This window comes from Salmo salar, chromosome 13, assembly GCF_965601325.2.
Source record: "Salmo salar chromosome 13, fSalSal1, whole genome shotgun sequence".
NCBI classification, from domain to species: Eukaryota; Metazoa; Chordata; class Actinopteri; order Salmoniformes; family Salmonidae; genus Salmo; species Salmo salar.
In genome coordinates, this window is record NC_138303.1 from 83,977,999 (window position 1) to 83,999,184 (window position 21,186).

Consider the following 21,186-nt stretch of genomic DNA (forward strand, 5'->3'; position numbering starts at 1 on the left):
AAATGTATTTGGCTAAGGTGTATGTAAACTTCCGACTTCAACTGTAGGTGGGTAAGAAGGTGGGCAAAAAAACTAAATAAAGTGGAACATATTAAGAGTAAATATGGAATGCTGCAGAAGGAAATTGAACATGATGAGAATGAGGGTGAATTAACTGCTGTGGCAGGTGCAGTGAAGCTGAGTTTGAGCCTCATCCCAATGGTGATAAAGGTGATTATTGACCCAGTGGCAGTGAGATTTTTGAAAAGAATGGACCCTTGCCTTCTGCCTGATCAGTATGTGTTGTCAGGTTGGGTGGAGAAGAGGTTGGGGATTGTTGGGTTGGTAAAAGTAACGCCAAGAGCAGTTGTGTTGATTTTTAGTTTTTCTATCATCCAGAGGGAGCATGTGCTTCGACCACGTGACTAGGGACAAGAACTGTGAATTGCTTTCTTCTCTGGAGCAGGGCGCTGTTGAATGGAGTGATAACTGGAGTGGCGTTAAGTGTTGAGGATGGTCAACTGAAGTTTAAGATTCCCGGTGTCTGTGCGACACGGACCTGCTGAAGAGCTTGGTGAATCAGAGAAGACACTGTCTGTACTACTGAGTTTTGATGCAGAGTCTTTACCAGATGATGTCAAGTTAGAATGTGTCAGTTTTCCCATGAGAGCTTTTGTCCTGAACCCATTATGGTGTTTTAGGTGTCAAGCATATGGTCATGTGGCAGCAATGTGTGAGAGGGAGATTCCTAGATGTGAGAAGCGTGCAGGAGGACATGATACAAAGGAATGTGTAGTATCAGTGGAAAAAGTTGTGTGTGTAAACTGTAGGGGTACCCATGGTGCTGGAGATCAGAGGTGTCCGGTGAGAGAAAGGCAGGTTGAGGTTGCCATGATCAGAGTATTGCAGAAGGTGTTATATGCTGAGGCAGTGAAGAGAGCCCCAGGACAGCAACACAATTAGACCCAACCAAATCATGAAAAAAGAAAAAGATAATTACTTGACACATTGGAATGAATTAACAAGAAAAACAGAGCAACCTATAATGCTATTTGACCAAAACAGAGAGTATACAGTGGCAGAATACCTGACCACTGTGACTGACCCAAACTTAAGGAAAGCTTTGACTATGTACAGACTCAGTGAGCATAGCCTTGCCATTGAGAAAAGACGCCGTAGGCAGATCTGTCTCTCAAGAGAGACAGGCTATGTGCACACTGCCCACAAAATGAGGTGGAAACTGAGATGCATTTCCTAACCTAATGCCAAATGTACGACCATATTAGAGACACATATTTCCCTCAGATTACACAGAGCCACAAATAATTTGAAAACAAACCCGATTTTGATAAACTCCCATATCTACTGGGTGAAATACCACAGCGTGCCATCACAGCAGCAAGATTTGTGACCTGTTGCCACAAGAAAAGGGCAACCTGTGAAGATCAAACACCATTGTAAATACAACCCATATTTATGTTTATTTATTTTCCCTTTTGTACTTTAACCATTTGCACATCGTTACAACACGGTATATATACATAGTATGGCATTTGTAATGTCTTTATCCTTTTGGAACTTCTGTGAGTGTAATGTTTACTGTTCATTTTTGTTGTTTATTTCACTTTTATATATTATCTACTTCACTTGCTTTGGCAATGTTAACATATGTTTCCCATGCCAATAAAGCCCCTTGAATTGAATTGAGTTGTAGAGGAAGATGGGTCCAAAGAGGATCCCTGTGAGTAGGCCAAGGCCAATAGAAAGTGATAGGAATTACGTGTGATTCAATAAGTATATATATTTGTTACATTCATGGCTATGGTTGTCAACTGTACCTCAGGAAGGGAATGTAAACCACAGAGGATAAATATTGTGGTGGCAGCTGCAGAGAAGTACTTGGGTGTACGAGATTTTACTGCAGAAGAGTTACAAGGTGTTTTGAACATCCTCTCAGGCTGCTGGCCTGGTGTAGCATCAGATAGAGCCAAATTAGTGCAATAATGGTGAGATTTTAATGGCTGTAGTAAATTAGTAGGGATTTCTTTTCGCAAAGGGAAATAAAATCATACTGCAGAATAGTAGGTTGATACAATAGGTGGCGTCTTGCACCTATAACATCTGTTTCCGGCCAGGCATAATACAGAAGAAGAATATTATTATTATTATTATCCCATCTTCAACCTAGATTTTAGTGCGGAAGTGGATGCGCGGGAAAGGAACAAACGTGAAAATGGCTTCTCCGAAAACTGTTCCTAAAGATGCACAGGTAGGAGTAAACCACCTAGTTACAATTTGTGAAATGTCATAGTCTCAATCATTCACAGTAATGATGAGTGTTTAGTTAAATATCTATTGTGGCTTTGTCTGAAGTTTTTAAGAAGATTTTTGCAGGATTTTAAGCTCATCTCGCTAGCTAACGTTAGCTAGGTGGCGAACGTTGGGTAAGTTACGGTAGCTTGCGAGCTAGGTAGTTAGACAGTTATTTATCTTTTAGCTAGATAACGTTAGAACTAGAACATAATGCTTTCTTTTTCAAAGTGCATTTATGTAGGGTGCTGTTCAGAAATATAACTCAATGTCATTCTATTTGGATGTATTTTTATAACGCATCTACTTGCCTATTGTATTGGGAACAGTAGCTATAGTAGCTAGTTAACGTTAGCCTGTTATCAGGACAAACTAACGTCAGCAGCTGACTTAATTTTTATTGTTGTAGCTAGCGATCTAGTTAGTGCAGTTTATTTACCTTTATTTCAACAAGGAAGTCATATTGAAACTAAAATCTCTTACAAATGAGCCCTGCACAATACACAAACAAGCACATAAAACAGGTAAGTATAGATAAACATAAATATACTCAATGTAACACATTAAGAACACATAAGAACAAAAAGTCAATTAAAACCAACACATACTTAATTATAAAAATCCTGTCAGCTGTCTGAATTGCCCTAGGGACTTCAAAGCTAATGTCAGCATTGACGAGTTGATGGCACAGTATACTGCTTTTCTAGCTTCTTATCCTCTCTAATTCTTCCTTTGCAAAGGTTATGATCCAAATCCTCAAAGACATGGGGATAACAGAGTATGAGCCCAGAGTGATTAATCAAATGCTGGAATTTACCTACAGTAAGTATACATTCAATTCTCCCTTGTTATTTATGCTCTGTGTGCAATATTGCATATTAGCAGCTACAAGACAAACGTTAATGTACCAAAACAATAGTGCTGAGGGATTAGTGCTTTTTGAGGTCGTTTCCATGGATTTCGGTGTCAATTATTTTTACACACTAAATGTATTATGTGGGTTGAATGCTGTAATGACACAGAATAAAACAATTAATAAAGGTCTCATGATGATAGTGGTTGCCCATTACTGCTTATCACTTATTAACCATAATTTATTCACATTAGTTTACTTTAAAAATGTATATTTCAGTTGTTTATTTAATGTCTTTTAGGCCTATTTGATGACTTTATTATTTCCTATCTCTATAGAGCTGCTGTCTGACGAAATCACTCTTTTAGTAGTTTTTGAAAGTAAATAAGGCATATTTTTATGACTGCTGAATACCAACTATTATTCTTATATAATGTTTTTACAGGTAGAGAAGCAAGTGCTCTATCCATCTCGATCGCTCGTTTTTCCTCTTCTCTCCGTCTCAGACCAGACAAGTAGGCGCGCAATGGATTATGGTCATTGTAGTTCATTACCATGATTTCTGTGCTAAACTATTTATAATATTGGCCTGTTGGAAATTACAACTCTGTACTACATCGCACAGATCGGGCTTGACCTGATTCATCTCTAGAAAAACTGCACGTTGCGCTCACCAAAAAATTAAGAACTAAATGGAATTGAAATAATTGAACAGACGTCGGTCAATACATTTTTGAAACCCCCAAAATAACCAAAATGTCGGTTAATTACTGAGCACTACAAGAAAATAAAGTAATTTGATTTTACAGGATATGTGACAACCATTATCGAGGATGCCAAAATCTATGCAACACATGCCAAGAAGAACAATGTGGATGCTGACGACATAAGACTCGCGATCCAGAGTCGCATGGACCAGTCCTTCACCTCCCCACCACCACGAGATGTAAGATTGAGTAGCAGTGCCAAGATCGACATCATTATTTGCCTATTCAGGTGTTCATAAATGATCAAGGCTAACTCCTGACTATGTTGACTTTGTGTAGTTCCTGCTGGAGGTAGCTAGGCAGAAGAACCAGACCCCTCTGCCTTTGATTAAGCCATACACTGGGCCCCGCCTGCCCCCAGACCGTTACTGTCTGACTGCTCCTAACTACAGGCTCAAATCCATACAGAAAAAGGTAACCTCATGATCTGCTCTGCGCTTGCAATTCATCTTTATTTTATTCTATTTCATTCTGTTCTATGTTGAGAATCTTTCTGACTGTTCCTCTTCTGTGCAGATGTCCTCATCCGCGGGGAGAATAACAGTGCCTCGTCTCAGTGTAGGAGCTGTATCCAGCAGGTCCAGCACACCTACCTTTGGTGAGGGACCCTTTAGTGCATTAACTTTTCAGTAATATCTCTTCATTGTATTACATATTTTTCAAACACATTGTCACAAGCACGTATATTTGACATTGGGATTTGGGTTGGCCTTTTGGTGTGCAGCCCTGTTGCTACCTTATCTGATGTATTTTCTGTTTCATTACAAAAACATTGACTCCTTTCTTCTTGCATGTTTCCAGGCACTCCCTCAGTTCAGTCAGTCACTACCAAAGTGGGGACGCCAATGTCTCTGTCGGGGCAGCGCTTCACCGTTCAGATCCCATCCTCACAGACCGCAGCCTCCAAGTCCTGTAAGAGACTCCTTGAAATAAATTCATTAGGCCCAAATCTATGGATTCCACAATACTGAGAATACAGATAACTTAAGTAGGGGCGTGGATCAGAAAACCAGTCAGTATCTGGTGTGACCACCATTTGCCTCATGCAGTGTGATACATCTCCTTCGCATATAATTGATTAGGCTGTTGATTGTGGCCTGTGGAATTTCGGTCCATTTCTCTTCAATGGCTATGCGACGTTTGTGGATATTGGCGCGAACTGGAACATGCTGTCGATCCAGAGCATCCCCAACATGCTCAATGGGTACATGTCTGCTGAGTATACAGGCAATGGAAGAACTGGGACATTTTCAGCTTCCAGGAATTGTGTACAGGTCCATGCGACATGGGGCCGTACATTATCATACTGAAACATGAGGTGATGGCGTCGGATGAATGGCACGACAATGGGCCTCAGGATCTCTTCACAGTATGTCTGTGCATTCAAATTGCCATTGATAAAATGCAACGGTGTTCGTTGTCCGTAGCTTATGCCTGGCCACACCATAACCCCACCGGCACCCTGTTCACAACGTTGACATCAGCAAACCGCTCGCTCACATGACGTCATACACTCTGTCTGCCATCTGCCCGGTACATGTGAAACCGGGATTCATCCATGAAGAGTACACTTTTCCAGCGTACCAGTGGCCGTTGAAGGTGAGCATTTGCCCACTGAAGTCAGTTATGATGCCAAAGTGCAGTCAGGTCAAGACCCTAGTGAGGACACAGAGCATGCGAGGGAGCTTCCCTGAGACGGTTTCTGACAGTTTGTGCCAACAGTTTTCAGTTGGGCAAACCCATGGTTTCATTATCTGTCCGGGTGGCTGGTCTCAGACGATCCCGCAGGTGAAGAAGCCGGATGTGGAGGTCCTGGGCTGGCTTGGTTACGTGTGGTCTGCGGTTGTGACATTGGTTGGACGTACTGCCAAATTCTCTAAAATGATGTTGGAGTTGGCTTATGGTAGAGAAATGAACATTACATTCTCTGGCAACAGCTCTGGTGGATATTCCTGCAGTCAGCATGCCAATTGCACGCTCCCTCAACTTGAGACATCTGTGGCATTGTTGTGACACCACTGCACATTTTAGTGGCCTTTTATTGTCCCCAGCACAAGGTGCACCTGTGTAATGATCATGCTGTTTAATCAGCTTCTTGATATGCCACACCTATCAGGTGGATTATCTTGGCAAAGGAGAAATGCTCACTGACAGGGATTTTAACAAATTTGTGCACCAAATGTGCGTATGGGAAATTTCTGGGATCTATTATTTGAGCTCATTAAACATGGGACCAACACTTTTAAATGTTGCATTTTACATCTTTGTTCACTGTATTTACAGTGCCTAAAGAAAGTATCCACACCCCTAAGACTTTTTCCACATGTTGTTACAGCCTGAATTTAGAGATTGTGTCACTGGCCTAGACACAATACACCATAATGTCCAAGTAGAATTATGTGTTTAGAGATTTTTACAAATTGATTAAAAATGAAAAGCTGAAATGTCTAACTATTCAACCCCATTGTTATGGCAAGCCTGGAGTTTAGGAGTACAAATTTACTTAACAAGTCATAAGTTGCATGGACTGATTTTTGAATGACTACCTTATCGCTTTACCCCACACATACAATTATCTGTAAGGTCCTTCAGTCGAACAGTGAATTTCAAACACCGATTCTACCACAAAGACCAGGGACATTTTCCAATACCTTGCAAAGAAGGGCACCTAATGGTCGATTGGTTAACAATTTTAAAAAGCAGACATTGAATATCCCTTTTGACCATGGCGAAGTTATTAATTACACTTTGGATGGTGTATCAATACACCCAGTCACTACAAAGATACAGTTGTCCTTCCTAACTCTGTTGCCGAAGAGGAAGGAAACCACTCAGGGATTTCACTGAGGCCAATGGTGACTTTAAAACAGTTACAGGGTTTAATGGCTGTGATAGGAGAACTGATGATGGATCGACATTGTAGTTACTCCACAATACTAACCTAAATGACAGAGTGAAAATAAGGAAGCCTGTATAGAAAAATAATATTACACAACTTGCATCCTGTTTGCAATAAGGCACTAAACTAAAACTGCAAAAAAATGTGGCAAAGATATGTACTTGGCAAAGACTTGGGAGGGTTTTTTTTTTTTAGGATAAAAAGAAACTGAGAACCTGGTTGTCTGCTTTCCAACAGACACTGGGAGACATTCACCTTTCAGCAGGACAGTAACCTAAAACACAATGCCAAATCTACACTGGAGTTGCTTACCAAGACGACATTGAATGTTCATGAGTGGCAAGACTTAAATGGCTTACCAACAACCAACAGTTCACAGAGATGAATGAAAAATCTGATTTGCAAATATTGTACAATCCAAGTGTGCAAAGTTCAATCAAACTTTATTTTTCACGTGCCGAATACAAGTGTAGCCTTACCATGAAATGCTTACTTAGAAGTCCTATATTTACCAAATAAAGTAAAATAATTATATAAAGTAACAACAATTACAGGGGTACCGGTACCGAGTCAGTGTACGGGGTACAGGTTAGTTGAGGTAATTTGTACATGTAGGTAGGGGTGAAGTGACTATGCATAGATGGTAAACCGTGAGTAGCAGCAGTGTACAAAACAAATGGGGGGGGGGGTCAATGTAATAGTACAAAACGCTCAACAGCTTCGATCCCCAAGCCATAAGACTGCTGAACAATTAATTTGTTTGAATTAATTGTTCAGCAGTCTTATGGCTTGGTGATAGACGCTGTTGAGGAGCCTTTTGGTCTTAGATTTGGTGCTCTGTAACCGCTTGCCGTGCATTAGTAGAGAGAAGCGGCTATGACTGGGTGTGCGTTCCTCTGACACCGCCTATTTAAATAGGTCCTGGATTGCAGGAAGCTTAGCCCCAATGTTGTACTGGGCTGTACGCACTACCCTTTGTAGCTCCTTACGGTCAGATGCTGAGCAGTTGCAATACCAGGCGGTGATGCAACCGGTCAGGATGCTCTCGGTGGTGCAGCTTTAGAACCTTTTGAGGAGATGGGGACCCATGCCAAATTTTTTCAGTCTCCTGAGGAGGAATAGGTTGCTCTTGCCAGCATACTTGGGGTCCAACATGTACGCTGTGGTGTGTATAGGCTTCAGGCAGAAGTCTTCATGCTTTTTGATGTATTTCAGAACTGCAGTTTCCTCTGCTTGGAGCAACAGTGAAGTGGGCAGGGCAGTACGGATTTCTTCTCTTACATCTGCAAGCAGAGTCTGAACATCAGACAGGATGGCATTGTCTCCCTCAATCCATGCAATGGCTACTGCTATGGGTTTCGGGAGTTTCAGGCTGCTTACCGCTCTCTCCCAAAATGCATAATCCAGGAGGATCCTCTTGATGGGGCTGTCCATATCGGCAGACTGCGATATGGCCATTTCTTGTAGAGACTCCTTCCCCTCCAGGAGACTGTCAAACATGACAACACCAACCCCACTGGTGTTGCTGGGCAGCTACAGTGTGGCGCTCTTATTCTTCTTACTTTGCTTGGTGAGGTAGATTGCTGCTATAACTTGATGACCCTTCACATACCTAACCATTTCCTTGGCTCTCTTGTAGAGTGTATCCATTGTTTTCAGTGCCATGATGTCCTTGAGAAGCAGATTCAATGCATGAGCAGCACAGGCAATGGGTGTGATGTGAGGGTAGGACTCCTCCACTTTAGACCAAGCAGCCTTCATGTTCGCAGCATTGTCTGTCACCAGTGCAAATACCTTCTGTGGTCCATGGTCATTGATGACTGCCTTCAGCTCATCTGCAATGTAGAGACTGGTGTTTCTGTTGTCCCTTGTGTCTGTGCTCTTGTAGAATACTGGTTGAGGGGTGGATATGATGTAGTTAATTATTCCTTGCCCACGACCATTCGACGACACCCATCAGAGATGATTGCAATACAGTCTGTTTCTCTATGATTTGTTGGACCTTCACTTGAAATCTGCATCCAGCAAATGAGTAGATAAAGCATGTCTGGTTGGAGGGGTGTATGCTGGGGGAAGAACATTCAGAAATCTCTTCCAATACACATTGCCTGTGAGCATCAGAGGTGAACCAGTTGCATACACAGCTCGAGCAAGACATTCATCAGCATTTCTCTGACTACGTTCCTCCATTGAGTCAAACTTCTGATTCCAGGACCATGAGCTGTTGCTATTGATAAGGTGTCTGATTTATAATTTTAACCTCGAATAGAAGTAAAGGAACTTTTGCCAGAGGTTGCTTGTTGTGGGTGCTTAGGGAACTTTATGCACTTGGCCAGATGATGATTCTGCATCTTTGTTGCATTCTTTACATATGATTTGGCACAGTATTTGCAAATGTACAAGCTTTTCCTTCTACATTAGCTGCAGTGAAATGTCTCCACAAATCAGATAGTGCCCATGGCATTTTCCTGTAAAGATTAGAAAAAAATGAGTAAAAAAACCCAAATACAATTCCATGTACAAGTAAATAGTTAAGCCGTTAAACAACTCCTTTTGTAAGATAAATGTTTTAAAATGAAACATATTGAAACAGGTGAATTAACACTCCTCAGTTAGCAGGCTCAAGCAAGCCAAAACCCACATGGTAGCAAAAACTAACTATCAGAAATTGTTAACAAGTTAGAAATGATTTAAACACACTTTCCTGTAGGCTACTATTTACTAGTTAACAAATAATGTATGTCATATACAATATATTCACCCTACCTAGTATTTTAATCAACTTACCAGAAAGCATGTAGTCCTTGGCTCAGACAGTGTAGTAGTGTGGGCTCGATAGCATCTCATTAGTGTGCAAGATCTTCAGAATCAGCTGTACATGTGATGGAAGAATGCACTGTGCATGCAAGGGTTGCAATTCCATTGAATTGGGGATAGTTGAACCAAAATATGCCATAAGACCTAGAATTGCCATGTGAATCCCACAAAAAAAGGTACACTGTTATAAGCAAACTTTTTCTTTTGATGAAATGAAGCAAAATTCCCCAAATTCCCGGGCTTAACTTCCCATGGAAAATTTCTGGAAAGTTTCCGACCCTTGGAATACTTCAATGGGTATGAATACTTTCTGAATGCACTGTACATCATTAGTAATTCAGGTCTCTGAAGCTTCAATTCAGTAGTTTGTGGGGATTGTCTTAGCATTTATTCAGTGAATAAAATGTGAATTCAAAATGTTAATTATAAATCATGATTTTTGTCTTGTTTTCCAACAGCCACACCATCCACCCCAACGGTTCAAAACGTCCTAATCAATCCCTCCCTGATCGGCTCTAAGAACATCCTCATCACCACCAACATGGTGTCACAGAACTTGGCCAGTGAATCGCTGAAAAGGAAGCATGAAGATGATGACTATGATGCATTATGACCTCATGGATAAGTAGATAAAGCAGGGAGGAGTCGGCTAGATGAAAGCAAGCGTGTGCTGTAAATATTGTAGAAGGTAGTTTTGAGGTTAGCCAGCCAGTTTACAATTATCCCATCACATTGTGTAAAATGAGTAACTGTCATGCCTGTTTGCCACCAATTTTTGTACATACAAATAAAAAAGATATTTGTGACAAGAAGAAATTTGTCATTTAGCAGACACTCTTATGAAGAGTGACTTATAGGAGCAATTGGGGTTAGGTGCCTTGCTGAAAAGGGCACATTGACAGATTTGTTTCACTTAGTCTGCTCAGGGATTTAAACCAGCAACCTTTCAGTTACTGACTCAACACTCTTAACTGCTAGGCTATCTGCCACCTCCAATAGCAAGTCTAGTCCATTATAACTGTTATAATGGGACTTAAAATGAAAGCAAGAAGTGAGTGAATACAATAGGGGTTTTCCAGTTGTTTGGGCATAGTTCAGATGTATTCCAGTTAGTGGCCAATAGAGGGAGACTTCCCCAATCTGATTATAATTGTATTGGGAATAGGAACACTTGAATATCAAAGCAGTAGGCTTGTGCTCTTTTTTTTTTATAGTACTGAGATAAACAGTAAGAAACTGGACTGTCCTGTCAAACATTACCCAGCTACTAGGATACAACAATCATATTGCACATGAATAACTTGGACTTCCAAACTGTCCAGTAAATTGTGCAGCGTTCTAAATGTTTTACACGATATGTTATTTTACGATCAATGGTTTATCAAAACCTCTGATCCCAACGTTCATTTTACACCATGACTACGGTCGCGTTCCCCTGCTCAGACGTTGCATGTATCAACCATTGGTTGCAAGGCACGTCGACTGTCAGCGACTGACAGATTGCTATAACATATGTGGTTAGCTGATGCATAAAATACCTATCCAGGCGTTGTAAGATCTGGGAAGCGTCAGCAAAGCCTGGGCTGAAGAAAGTGCACGTTACATAACCGCCCAGGCTCACTTTCTAATTGGCGCAGAAGCTGTCAGTTCAAACCATGCTCTCCAATGGACTACTTGCTTTCTGTCAAACACAGGCCGCCATGTTCTGTCCCCGGGGGCTTGTAGATTTCTTGGAGCGGAGTCTGCCACGCCGAGGAGTGCGTAAACAGTGTTCTTGGGCTTCAAACTTCGCGCTGGGTTTATCCTAAAGAACTGAACTAATCGCTATGAGCCACCCGTCCTCTGCGGGCGGCGGGGGCGGAGGACTCGGTGCCGGGAAAGCAGGAGGAGGAAAGCACGGAGGTTCGGGAGGAGCTGCGGCCGCCGCAGCTGCTGTCGCCGCCGCCGGAGTTGGAGCTGTGGCCGGGTCTGTCTCGGCTCTACCTGCCGCTGTTGTTTCCTTGCCCTCAGCAGCACTACCTGGACAATCTGCTGAACTTACAGCCTTGTTTGAGTGCCCGGTTTGTTTTGACTACGTTCTGCCACCGATTCTGCAATGCCAGGCCGGGCATCTAGTTTGCAACCAATGTCGTCAAAAGCTGAGTTGTTGTCCAACTTGTCGAGGCCCTCTCACCCCGAGTATCAGGAACTTGGCTATGGAAAAAGTTGCCTCTACTCTACCGTTTCCTTGTAAGGTAAGAAAATACAGAGTTGCATTGAATCCGAAATACGCAGATATCTGATTTTAACTAGATTGTCGTACTTATTGCCAATTAATAACTTGATTGACAGCTAAAAGAGAGCTCGCAGTCACTTTCACAAATGTGTGTGCGAGTCCCTCGTGCGCTCCGATAGCTAGATCAAAACGAGTTCGGGTGACGATACAAGGTCCAGGTTTGTAGACCTCCGTACTGTCGCATCTTTCCCATCAGATATCTTCCAGTGTATTGTACTTGGGTAACGTTACTTTAAATGAGTCTAAAGCAAACAAAGAGTATTCGAATTGAAGGTTTGGACGTTGATTCCACGCAGGGGTTACTATTGCATCTCTGCTTTTTTTTTTTACTACTGGGAAGTAGCTAGTTATGATCTATACTGTGTTGTCATCATGGTTAGTCACTTGTTATGTAATTGTCAGAGAAGACCAGAATTGAATGGACCACAACATTGACGAATACTGTCCTGGCAAAGAACAAGAAGCCCTTGTATTGAACTAACATTGTCAGTTAAAGTATCTGGTGTTGTCATAAGGACCAGAAGTGTTGTCATTGTCTTTGTGAATCATCAACAGTACATTCTGTAAATCCGCTCAATCATTCACACAGTTTATGACTGATCAAATTACCTTTACAAATCAAGAAGTTCAGTTTGTAGTTCACACCCTTTCATTGGACCTGCTGAGATGATGCTGATATCATCACTCTTAACTGCTCCATGCGGGGTTCGATTAATCTTGCCCGGGCGCCCGTGTAGGTGTGTCTTGCACCGGCTCAAAGATGATTGCATTGAATTTGGAACCAGGCTGCCTCCCGGGCGTGAGCCAGGTGCCCCTCTGTCCAACTGCAAAGTCAGTTCAAAACAAAAGTGACATAATTAAGGATGTGTAGTAATTTTTAAGATTCTGTGTTTTCCCATGCAAAAGTGAATTGCTTTTGATAAATATGCTTTATCAGCCTTCCCAGTGAGAACTAGTTTGAAAACTCAAAATGTATTTTATGGAAAAGAGCTTCTGGATGATGCCTTGTTGACAAAATGATGCTTTACTGTTTGAATTGAGAAGGGCTCTCCTCCCTCCCCGCTTTCGCCTGATGACATGACAGGCTTTTTCCCGGTTCAAACTGGGCCAGCGTAAAATAACTCCCTCAATGTCCCAGGGTCCTGAGGGTCATGAATCCCTTTGGATTCCGACATTCAAAATGGAGCAGAGGAGGCTTAATGTGTGCAATTAAATTGGCTCTCACTACTCTCATTCATGAATGCTTGGATCCACTCAGTCAAGCCGTCGCTTGACGTCATGGTAGTGTGAAACACAGAAACGCATGTATTCCCCCTCTCTGTCAGCCAGGGCAGTAGCTGCTCCTGCATCTTAATGGTGCTGTGATTGCATTGCGGCCGCATTAAAGATGTATCAGCGCTCTGTGGTGCTACAATCCTTTTGAAAGATGATCTCTGCTTCATCTTCTCATTCTCTGGCTGAGGCTAAAGGCTGTGTCAGAGAGAAGCGGCGATAAAGAGACTAAGGTCAGTAATTTGGTATTTAATACCTGCCTGTATATCCATCCATATGTCCTCAAGTGTTTTTGTTGGGGTGCTAAGGCCTCTGCAGGACCCAGGCCCGCAGAGACGAACATTTGAAAGCTATATGAAGCCCTGCCCTGCCATGTCCTTCCTTGTCCTTCCCAGCCCTGCCTCAGTAGTCAGCCAAACCATCTTCAGCCCTCATCTCTCAGTAGTACCAACAACATAGAACCCTTTAACCTTCTCGAACTTCCACTGAGGACAGGTATCACTATGACCGATAACAGCACAGGACTAAGCAGACGCTTGACCCAAACATTATAGCTCTTGTTCTTCCAGTAGTGTTTCCTCTGAATGTCTGTTTATCTTCTCTAAAGCTGCAGCTCAGTGCTCCACTGCACATAGAGGTGTTATATAGTGATTTTATGCATGCCCATTTCCTCAGGAGCAGCTCAATGTTTATGCAGTTACTTTTGATGTATTTTGGACTTTTCCCAACCAGGTCCTCTCCTCTCCTGGTGTTAGTGTTGTAACGGTCTCAGCGTTGGCCTGCAGCCGCCACACTGTGTAATGGGATTAGACACGGATATGCTGAGCCCCAGGCCTGCCTGCCTACCTGCCTACCTGCCTACCTGCCTACCTACCTGCCTACATGCCTGCATGGGCTGACAATTTATTTTCGGTAGGAGTCAGTCTATTCTGGACCGGTTCCTGTTTTTTTGGGTTGTTCCCACACACACTGCCGGCACTCAACTGCCTTCCCTACGGTTTATTGTTGGCTACGAAAGCTGATTTTAACAGACGCTCGGGTGCGGACAAACACACCTTTTTGGACCCCTCTAATCACACCCCTTATCTGAGTCATTTAGAATGGCAGAGCCTGATTGCAGCAGACGGGGAACAACACACAAACATCATTATACATAGTAGGAGTCGCGTATGCATCATAATAGTAATGTCTCATATTCTCTCTTTCTCTCACACACACACAAACAGGTAGGCCTACTCACAAACCCTCACACACATTCCCCCCCACACACACTTACCTCCACTCCCCTCCACTCTCATAATGGAGATTTTAATGAGAAATCAGCAACATTTCACACTTCAGCTGAGCTTAGAAGCAGATCAAAAGCCCACACACACATTCTTGCTCATTCATTGTCTCTCTCTCATTAGCCTATCTCTTTCTCTCCCACACACACATGCACACATTGTTTCCCCTCCTTTCTGAGGTGTGTTCCCTCCATTATATGGCTGAGGGAGTGAGGATGCCTAGCCTGCTGCCTCTGGTTAATTTCACAGTTGAGCTGTTTGCAGGGTGACCCATGTGCCCTTGCAGCTTTTGTCGAAATCAGGCATTGGGCCATGTGAACAGACACACACACACACATACACCATGAGACAATTGTCTTAGCAGGAAAGATGCACTATTTCCTGTTGATCGAAGAAAAAAATCCTCTTAGGGAATTCTGGTTACTCATTTTCAGGAAATGAGTTGACGACTGAATAAACACACTTGAATGGAGAGGAACTCGCACATGGTTAATTCCACTCAATAAAAAACCATAAGCTTAAAGCTCGATTTCAGGGTGCAAGTGTTGTTGGGACATTCTCTTTTTAGAAGCAGCAAAACTGTTAGCAGGTCGAGAATCGTCTTCCCCTTATTTCATGATTGGTTATCCCAACACAAGTACAGCTTTTAATTGGATGTGTCAGGTCTGTATTGATTGACTATTTATGAAATGCTAACTATGTCTGGTCTTTCCACCCTACTGCATCCCCCTTGAGGTTGCATGGCCTGTGGTGCTGCGCTGGCCTGGCACGTCTCTCCTGAGCATGTGATTCCTCACTTCACTTCTGCCTCTATGGCCCCATGTTATTTTTAGAAGCAGGCAATGTGACATCTGCTTTGCATACTCCTCTGCCTCCGAGCTGAGACCTCTGCTGGGAGGGAGCAGGCAGTCTGTGTGTGTGTGTGAGGTGTGGTTAAAGTTGTGGCGTGGTTAGTCGATAAAGCAGGACGCCTGCTGAGGCCTGTGTGTGTTAGAGAGAGAGCAGGGCTGATGTATGACAGATGGTAGTTCAGCTCAGTTGTGGTGTGGATGGAATGGCTGTTCAGTAGGTGTGTTTTACAGTATTAGTGTGAGAGCTGCTTCCTTACTTTGGATGTTTTTCTATTAGCAGTCTATTGAGTTGGTTGCATACTTTTACATTTTTTTTGTCATTCATTATTTGTGTTTGCATTTGTTAGGATGTCAAGGGAGGTGTTAGGAAGTAGGACGGTGCAATGTTTGTTGTGGTTGTTTTTCAGTGAATGTATCAACTGCTCTGTACAGCAACATGTCTGTAGTGCCACTATCTCCTAATGTAGGGAACATAACTGCAGTGTTTATGTTTTAGACCAACAATTTAAAATGATAGACATCATTTGGAGATGAAATGGAATGTGAGTTTATAATGTAGTAGACCCTGCGAGTCAGTATATCCGACCTCTACTAGCTATTACAGCTGATGTGATGTCTCACCATGGGGGTTTCTAATGGGGATTTGATTAAACCAGCATTAGCTGTCTGGATCTCACTACCGCGGTCTTGTTAAGTGTGTGATTTAATGAAGAGGATCGTGAGCAGACTCTGGGGCATTCTATCTCCTCGGCTCTCCTCTCTCCTCGTCAGTCTTTCCCTGCATCTCCTCGGCGCTCCTTCTCACAGCCATCATCAAATTTTCACACTGTCAACCTGACAATGTCATCCACAAATACATTTCCGTGTGTGTGTGTGTGTGTGTGTGTGTGTGTGTGTGTCCACACAAACGCTGGCAGGTTGCCAATCCCATCCCCTCTCCCCCTCTGAAGTGTTGCTCTCCTGTGTGTGTGTGTGTGTGTGTGTGTGTGTGTGTGTCAGCGTTGTGATTGACACGTGTGCTTCTGTGTTGCGGTCTTGGGGGTATAGCTGAGGGGAGAGTCTCAAGCCAGAGCCGTATGATAACATCTCTACCTGCCTGTGGAGTATTGATTGTTCCAGTAGTGTAATGTGTTTTCCCTTGCATAAATGTATAGAACTGTCTTGGAATGGTATTTTTTAGACATACATCTCAATAACTCATTCTACTGATGTATGCGGTAGGGTAGTGGTCACCAACCTTTTCTGAGTCAAAATCACTTTCTGAATCAAAATACAAACCGAGATCTTCCGCTTAGATTTCTTTTAAACATGACTTAAAAAATGTAATCCTATGCCACATGAAGCTATTAAAAACATTACTGTAGCAATGAGGTTTGTGGAGTTAGGCTATAGGCCCAATACATTATCACCGCATATTGGCTTTGCTTGAATTTCCCTGCCAATGCATTGTTGACCTGACCATTTTTTGGTAGGCTATTTGATCACACCGGCAATCGATCAGTTGTATTACTTATGAGGCACATCTGAGTGAGCATACATTTTAAATAATTTGCTTTTTATTTTTTATTTTACTGGGCTGATGGTACCTGCATCTGATGGTCAGTCTCAGCGGCGGGAGAGAACAGTAGTGCACTTGATTTGTTCTCCGGGCCCGCCGGGAAGGCAGAGTTTGAACCTTCAGACACATGAAATGGTTCAAAATCAGAACACGCAGAGCTGAATCGGGTGCACCCTACCGCCAACTTTTGAGGGGAACTCAAGGCTTTATCGTTGGGTTTTTTACAGATGTTTGGCGACTAGAAATGCCTTGGAGATCGACCAGTCGATCGCAATCAACCAGTTGGCGACCACTGTGGTAGGGTGTGTATGGTTTGCTGTGTGTTCACCAAGCCCCTGAATGGGATTTATTTGACTGGAACCAGTTTTCATCATGCTGTATTAGCAGCCTGGGCTCAGTGGGGGTGAGATGTACTTGAATGAATGTCATCATGAAAACAAAAGAACATGATTTATCTGCTTTATGAGCTCCTAGCCCAGCTACCACCACATCGGTCCCTTTCTATTATAATGCTGAATCTCAATGACCAGATCATCAGTGTGTCCTCTACTCTTCCTTTTCCTTCCTCTCCTTCCCCTTATCTCTCTTCCTCCTCCTCCCTCTCTCCTGTGTGAGGAGTCATTCACCTCAGCCAGGCCAGAGTGATGGTCACACCTGACTGCACCATAAACCCTCATCCGTCAGCACTTAATTGAATTGCCTGGTGTTTAAGAACACTGTGCACCCGTCTGTCTCTGCGCGATGTCGGTCTTTTAATCATGCCTTTTCTCATTCGTCATTCTCTTCCTCTCTCTCATGCTTTTTCTTGTTATTTCCTCATTCTCTATCACTCCTCATTTATTGATTTAACCTTTTATTTAACTAGGCAAGTCAGTTAAGAACACTTTTATTTACAATGACGGCCTGGCAAAAGGCCTCATTCTCTCTTTCAAATTAAACATTATTTGCCACATGCGTCAAATACAACGAGAGTAGACTTGACCGTGAAATGCATGCTCGTGAGCCCTTCAAACGATGCGGAGTGAAAGAAAAATGATATAAATAGTAACAGGAGAAATAAAACACAGAAGGATGAAGCTAATATACAGGGAGTACTTTCCCTTCCTGTTCTAGTCTTGCTCCCCATCTCCTTCCCTTTGCTCTCACCCTTTCATCATCTGTTGTTTGGCAGTAATGGAGGCTCCTGGTCCTTTTTGGCTTCAGAGCATCCTGTTTGTCCTTGTCCATGTTGCACTGCAGTGTATGGGTTTGTGTGTGTGCATGCGTGTGCCTCATTACATCACACATGACTCCAGCTGTCTGATTCAGAGGGGTTTGGGTTAAATGGGGAAGACACATTTCAGTTGAAGGCATACAGTTGTACAACTGACTAGGTATCTCCCTTTCCCTAATTGTAACCTCACCTGATACTGTCACCCACAGCTAACACTATAAATATTCAGCCATGTACACTGCAGGGACGCTGACAGTTAGCTATGCAGCTTATGTAGGGGTGTCGTGTGGTTGTCTGTGTCTGCACATCTATCCATATGCATTTCGGTGTCTTTATGAGTGTGTGCTAACACACACTGGTGTGGGTGTTTGCACACACTATGTATGTGTGCCTACTGCCATACCTCTTGTTTGTAAACTTGGCGGCGGTGGGTGTTCTGAAGGCATTGCATTAGCAGAACTTCTCTCACTCTGGTTTAGAGAGTCCTCTGGAAGGACCTGCTGCTGAATCTGTTGTTTTTCGACTGAGGTGTGTCCGAGCCTCCAGACACAAGTACACACGCATACATGTACCTCCGGCTTCTCATCCACATCCCATTGAGGGAGGTAATAGAGGCCGGCCTTGGATAGGGGGGACACCATGGAAACGATGCTGGGGAAATGGAAAGTCAGTCGGCCAAGGCCAGCTGCTCTTCGATCAACCACCTGCCAGAGTCAATGAAACCAGCTCCCAGCACAGCTGTTTACAATATCCATCTCTCACACACACACACAATCTGCCAGGAAAAGGCTCTGCTCTGGAGTCCGAACAGTCTGTCCTACAGGGGCAGATGGATGCGGAGGGAAAAAGAGAGGAACAAAGAAAAACATGGGAGAGGAAAGCCAGGAGGTTGTTGACATAGACAATGTACAAACTGAGTAGACACATAGTCAACATATAGAACATTCAATGGAAATCAAGTAGAGGTCGACCGATTAATCAGAATGGCCGATTAATTGGGGCCGATTTCGAGTTTTCATAACAATCGGAAATCGGTATTTTTGGACACCGATTTGACCAATTTTATTTATTTATATATATATTTTTTTACTCCTTTTAACTAGGCAAGTCAGTTAAGAACAAATTCTTATTTTCAATGACGGCCTTGTAACGGTGGCTTAACTGCCTTGTGCAGGGGCAGAACGACAGATTTTTATCTTGTCAGCTCGTGGATTCAATCTTTCAACCTTACGGTTAACTAGTCCAACGCTCTAACCACCTGCTTTATATTGCACTCCACGAGGAGCCTGCCTGTTACGCGAATGCAGTAAGAAGCCAAGTTGCTAGCTAGCTAGCAACTTATCTTATAAAAAAACAATCAATCAATCATAATCACTAGTTAACTACACATGGTTGATGATATTACTAGTTTATCTAGCCTGTCCTGCATTGCATATAATCGCTTAGGTACACGTTGCTCCAACCATAAACATCAATGCCTTTCTTAAAATCCATACACAAGTATATATTTTTTAAACCTGCATATTTAGTTAATATTGCCTGCTAACATGAATTTATTTTAACTAGGGAAAATGTGTCACTTCTCTTGCAACAGAGTCAGGGTATATGCAGCAGTTTGGGCCGCCTGGCTCATTGCGAACTGTGAAGACTATATCTTCCTAACAAAGACAGCCGACTTCGCCAAACGGGGGATGATTTAACAAAAGCGCATTTGCGAAAAAAAGCACAATTGTTGCATGACTGTACCTAACCATAAACATCAATGCCTTTCTTAAAATCTATACACAGAAGTATATATTTTTAAACCTGCATATTTAGCTAAAAGAAATCCAGGTTAGCAGGCAATATTAACCAGGTGAAATTGTCACTTCTCTTGCGTCAGGGTAAATGCAACAGTTTGGGCCACCTGGCTCGTTGCGAACTAATTTGCCAGAATTTTACGTCATTATGACATAACATTGAAGGTTGTGCAATGTAACAGGAATATTTAGACTTAGGGATGCCACCTGTTAGATAAAATACTGAACGGTTCTGTATTTCACTGAAAGGAAAAACATTTTGTTTTCGAGATGATAGTGTCCGGATTCGACCATATTTAATCACCTAAGGCTCGTATTTCTGTGTGTTTATTCTAATATAATTAAGTCTATGATTTGATAGAGCAGTCTGACTGAGCGGTGGTAGGCAGCAGCAGGCTCGTAAGCATTCATTCAAACAGCACTTTCGTGCGTTTTGCCAGCAGCTCTTCGCTGTGCTTCAAGCATTGAGCTGTTTGACTTCAAGCCTATCAACTCCCAAGATTAGGTTGGTGTAACCGATGTGAAATGGCTAGCTAGTTAGCGGGGTGCGTGCTAATAGCGTTTCAAACGTCACTCGCTCTGAGACTTGGAGTAGTTGTTTCCCTTGCTCTGCATGGGTAACGCTGCTTCGAGGGTGGCTGTTGTCGATGTGTTCCTGGTTCGAGCCCAGGTAGGGGCGAGGAGAGGGACGGAAGCTATACTGTTACACTGGCAATACTAAAGTGCCTATAAGAACATCCAATAGTCAAAGGTATATGAAATACAAATCGTATAGAGAAATATTCCTATAATAACTACAACCTAAAACTTCTTACCTGGGAATATTGAAGACTCATGTTAAAAGGAACCACCAGTTTTCATATGTTCTCGTGTTCTGAGCAAGGAACTTAAACGTTAGCTTTTTTACATGACACATATTGCACTTTTACTTTCTTCTCCAACACTTTGTTTTTGCATTATTTAAACCAAATTGAACATGTTTCATTATTTATTGGAGGCTAAATTGATTTTATTGATGTATTATATTAAGGTAAAATAAGTGTTCATTCAGTATTGTTGTAATTGTCATTATTACAAATAAAAAATAAAAATAAATTGGCCAATTAATCGGTATCTGCTTTTTTTGGGTCCTCCAATAATCGGTATCGGCGTTGAAAAATCTTAATCGGTCAACCTCTAAAATCCAGTAAACAAACTCTGGAGTATAAACTGATTTACACTGAGGATGCATCTTAATATGCAGAGGGAGGGATGCTGCTGTAACGAATACAGTGCCCCCCCCCCACCCCACGCACACACACAGGCAG

General features: G+C 42.6%; 2 protein-coding genes across 4 annotated transcripts in view; both read left to right on the forward strand.

Annotated features, from left to right (window-relative positions):
• Positions 1–2,066: 2,066 nt before the first annotated feature.
• Positions 2,067–10,441, forward strand: LOC106567893 (transcription initiation factor TFIID subunit 9). Of its 2 annotated transcripts, none has more exons than XM_014137757.3 (7): positions 2,067–2,248; positions 3,030–3,111; positions 3,952–4,088; positions 4,189–4,323; positions 4,426–4,507; positions 4,711–4,821; positions 10,084–10,441. In XM_014137757.3, the coding sequence occupies exons 1-7, from the start codon at positions 2,186–2,188 to the stop codon at positions 10,236–10,238; spliced, it is 765 nt and encodes a 254-aa protein (XP_013993232.3). In that variant the 5' UTR covers positions 2,067–2,185; the 3' UTR covers positions 10,239–10,441. The 2 variants fall into 2 exon arrangements, with proteins under 2 accessions (XP_013993232.3, XP_013993233.3); XM_014137758.3 differs by lacking the exon at positions 2,067–2,248 and adding an exon at positions 2,302–2,423.
• Positions 10,442–11,289: 848 nt separating this feature from the next.
• LOC106567892 (E3 ubiquitin-protein ligase Siah2) overlaps positions 11,290–21,186 on the forward strand; it is a 33,436-nt gene continuing 23,539 nt past the window's right edge. Inside the window, exon 1 of one of the 2 annotated variants that reach the window (XM_014137754.3) lies at positions 11,290–11,859. In XM_014137754.3, coding sequence (XP_013993229.1) covers positions 11,452–11,859 — 408 coding nt within the window. In that variant the 5' untranslated portion in view covers positions 11,290–11,451. The remainder of the gene's footprint in view (positions 11,860–21,186) is intronic. The other variant, XM_014137755.3, reaches the window with a different exon arrangement.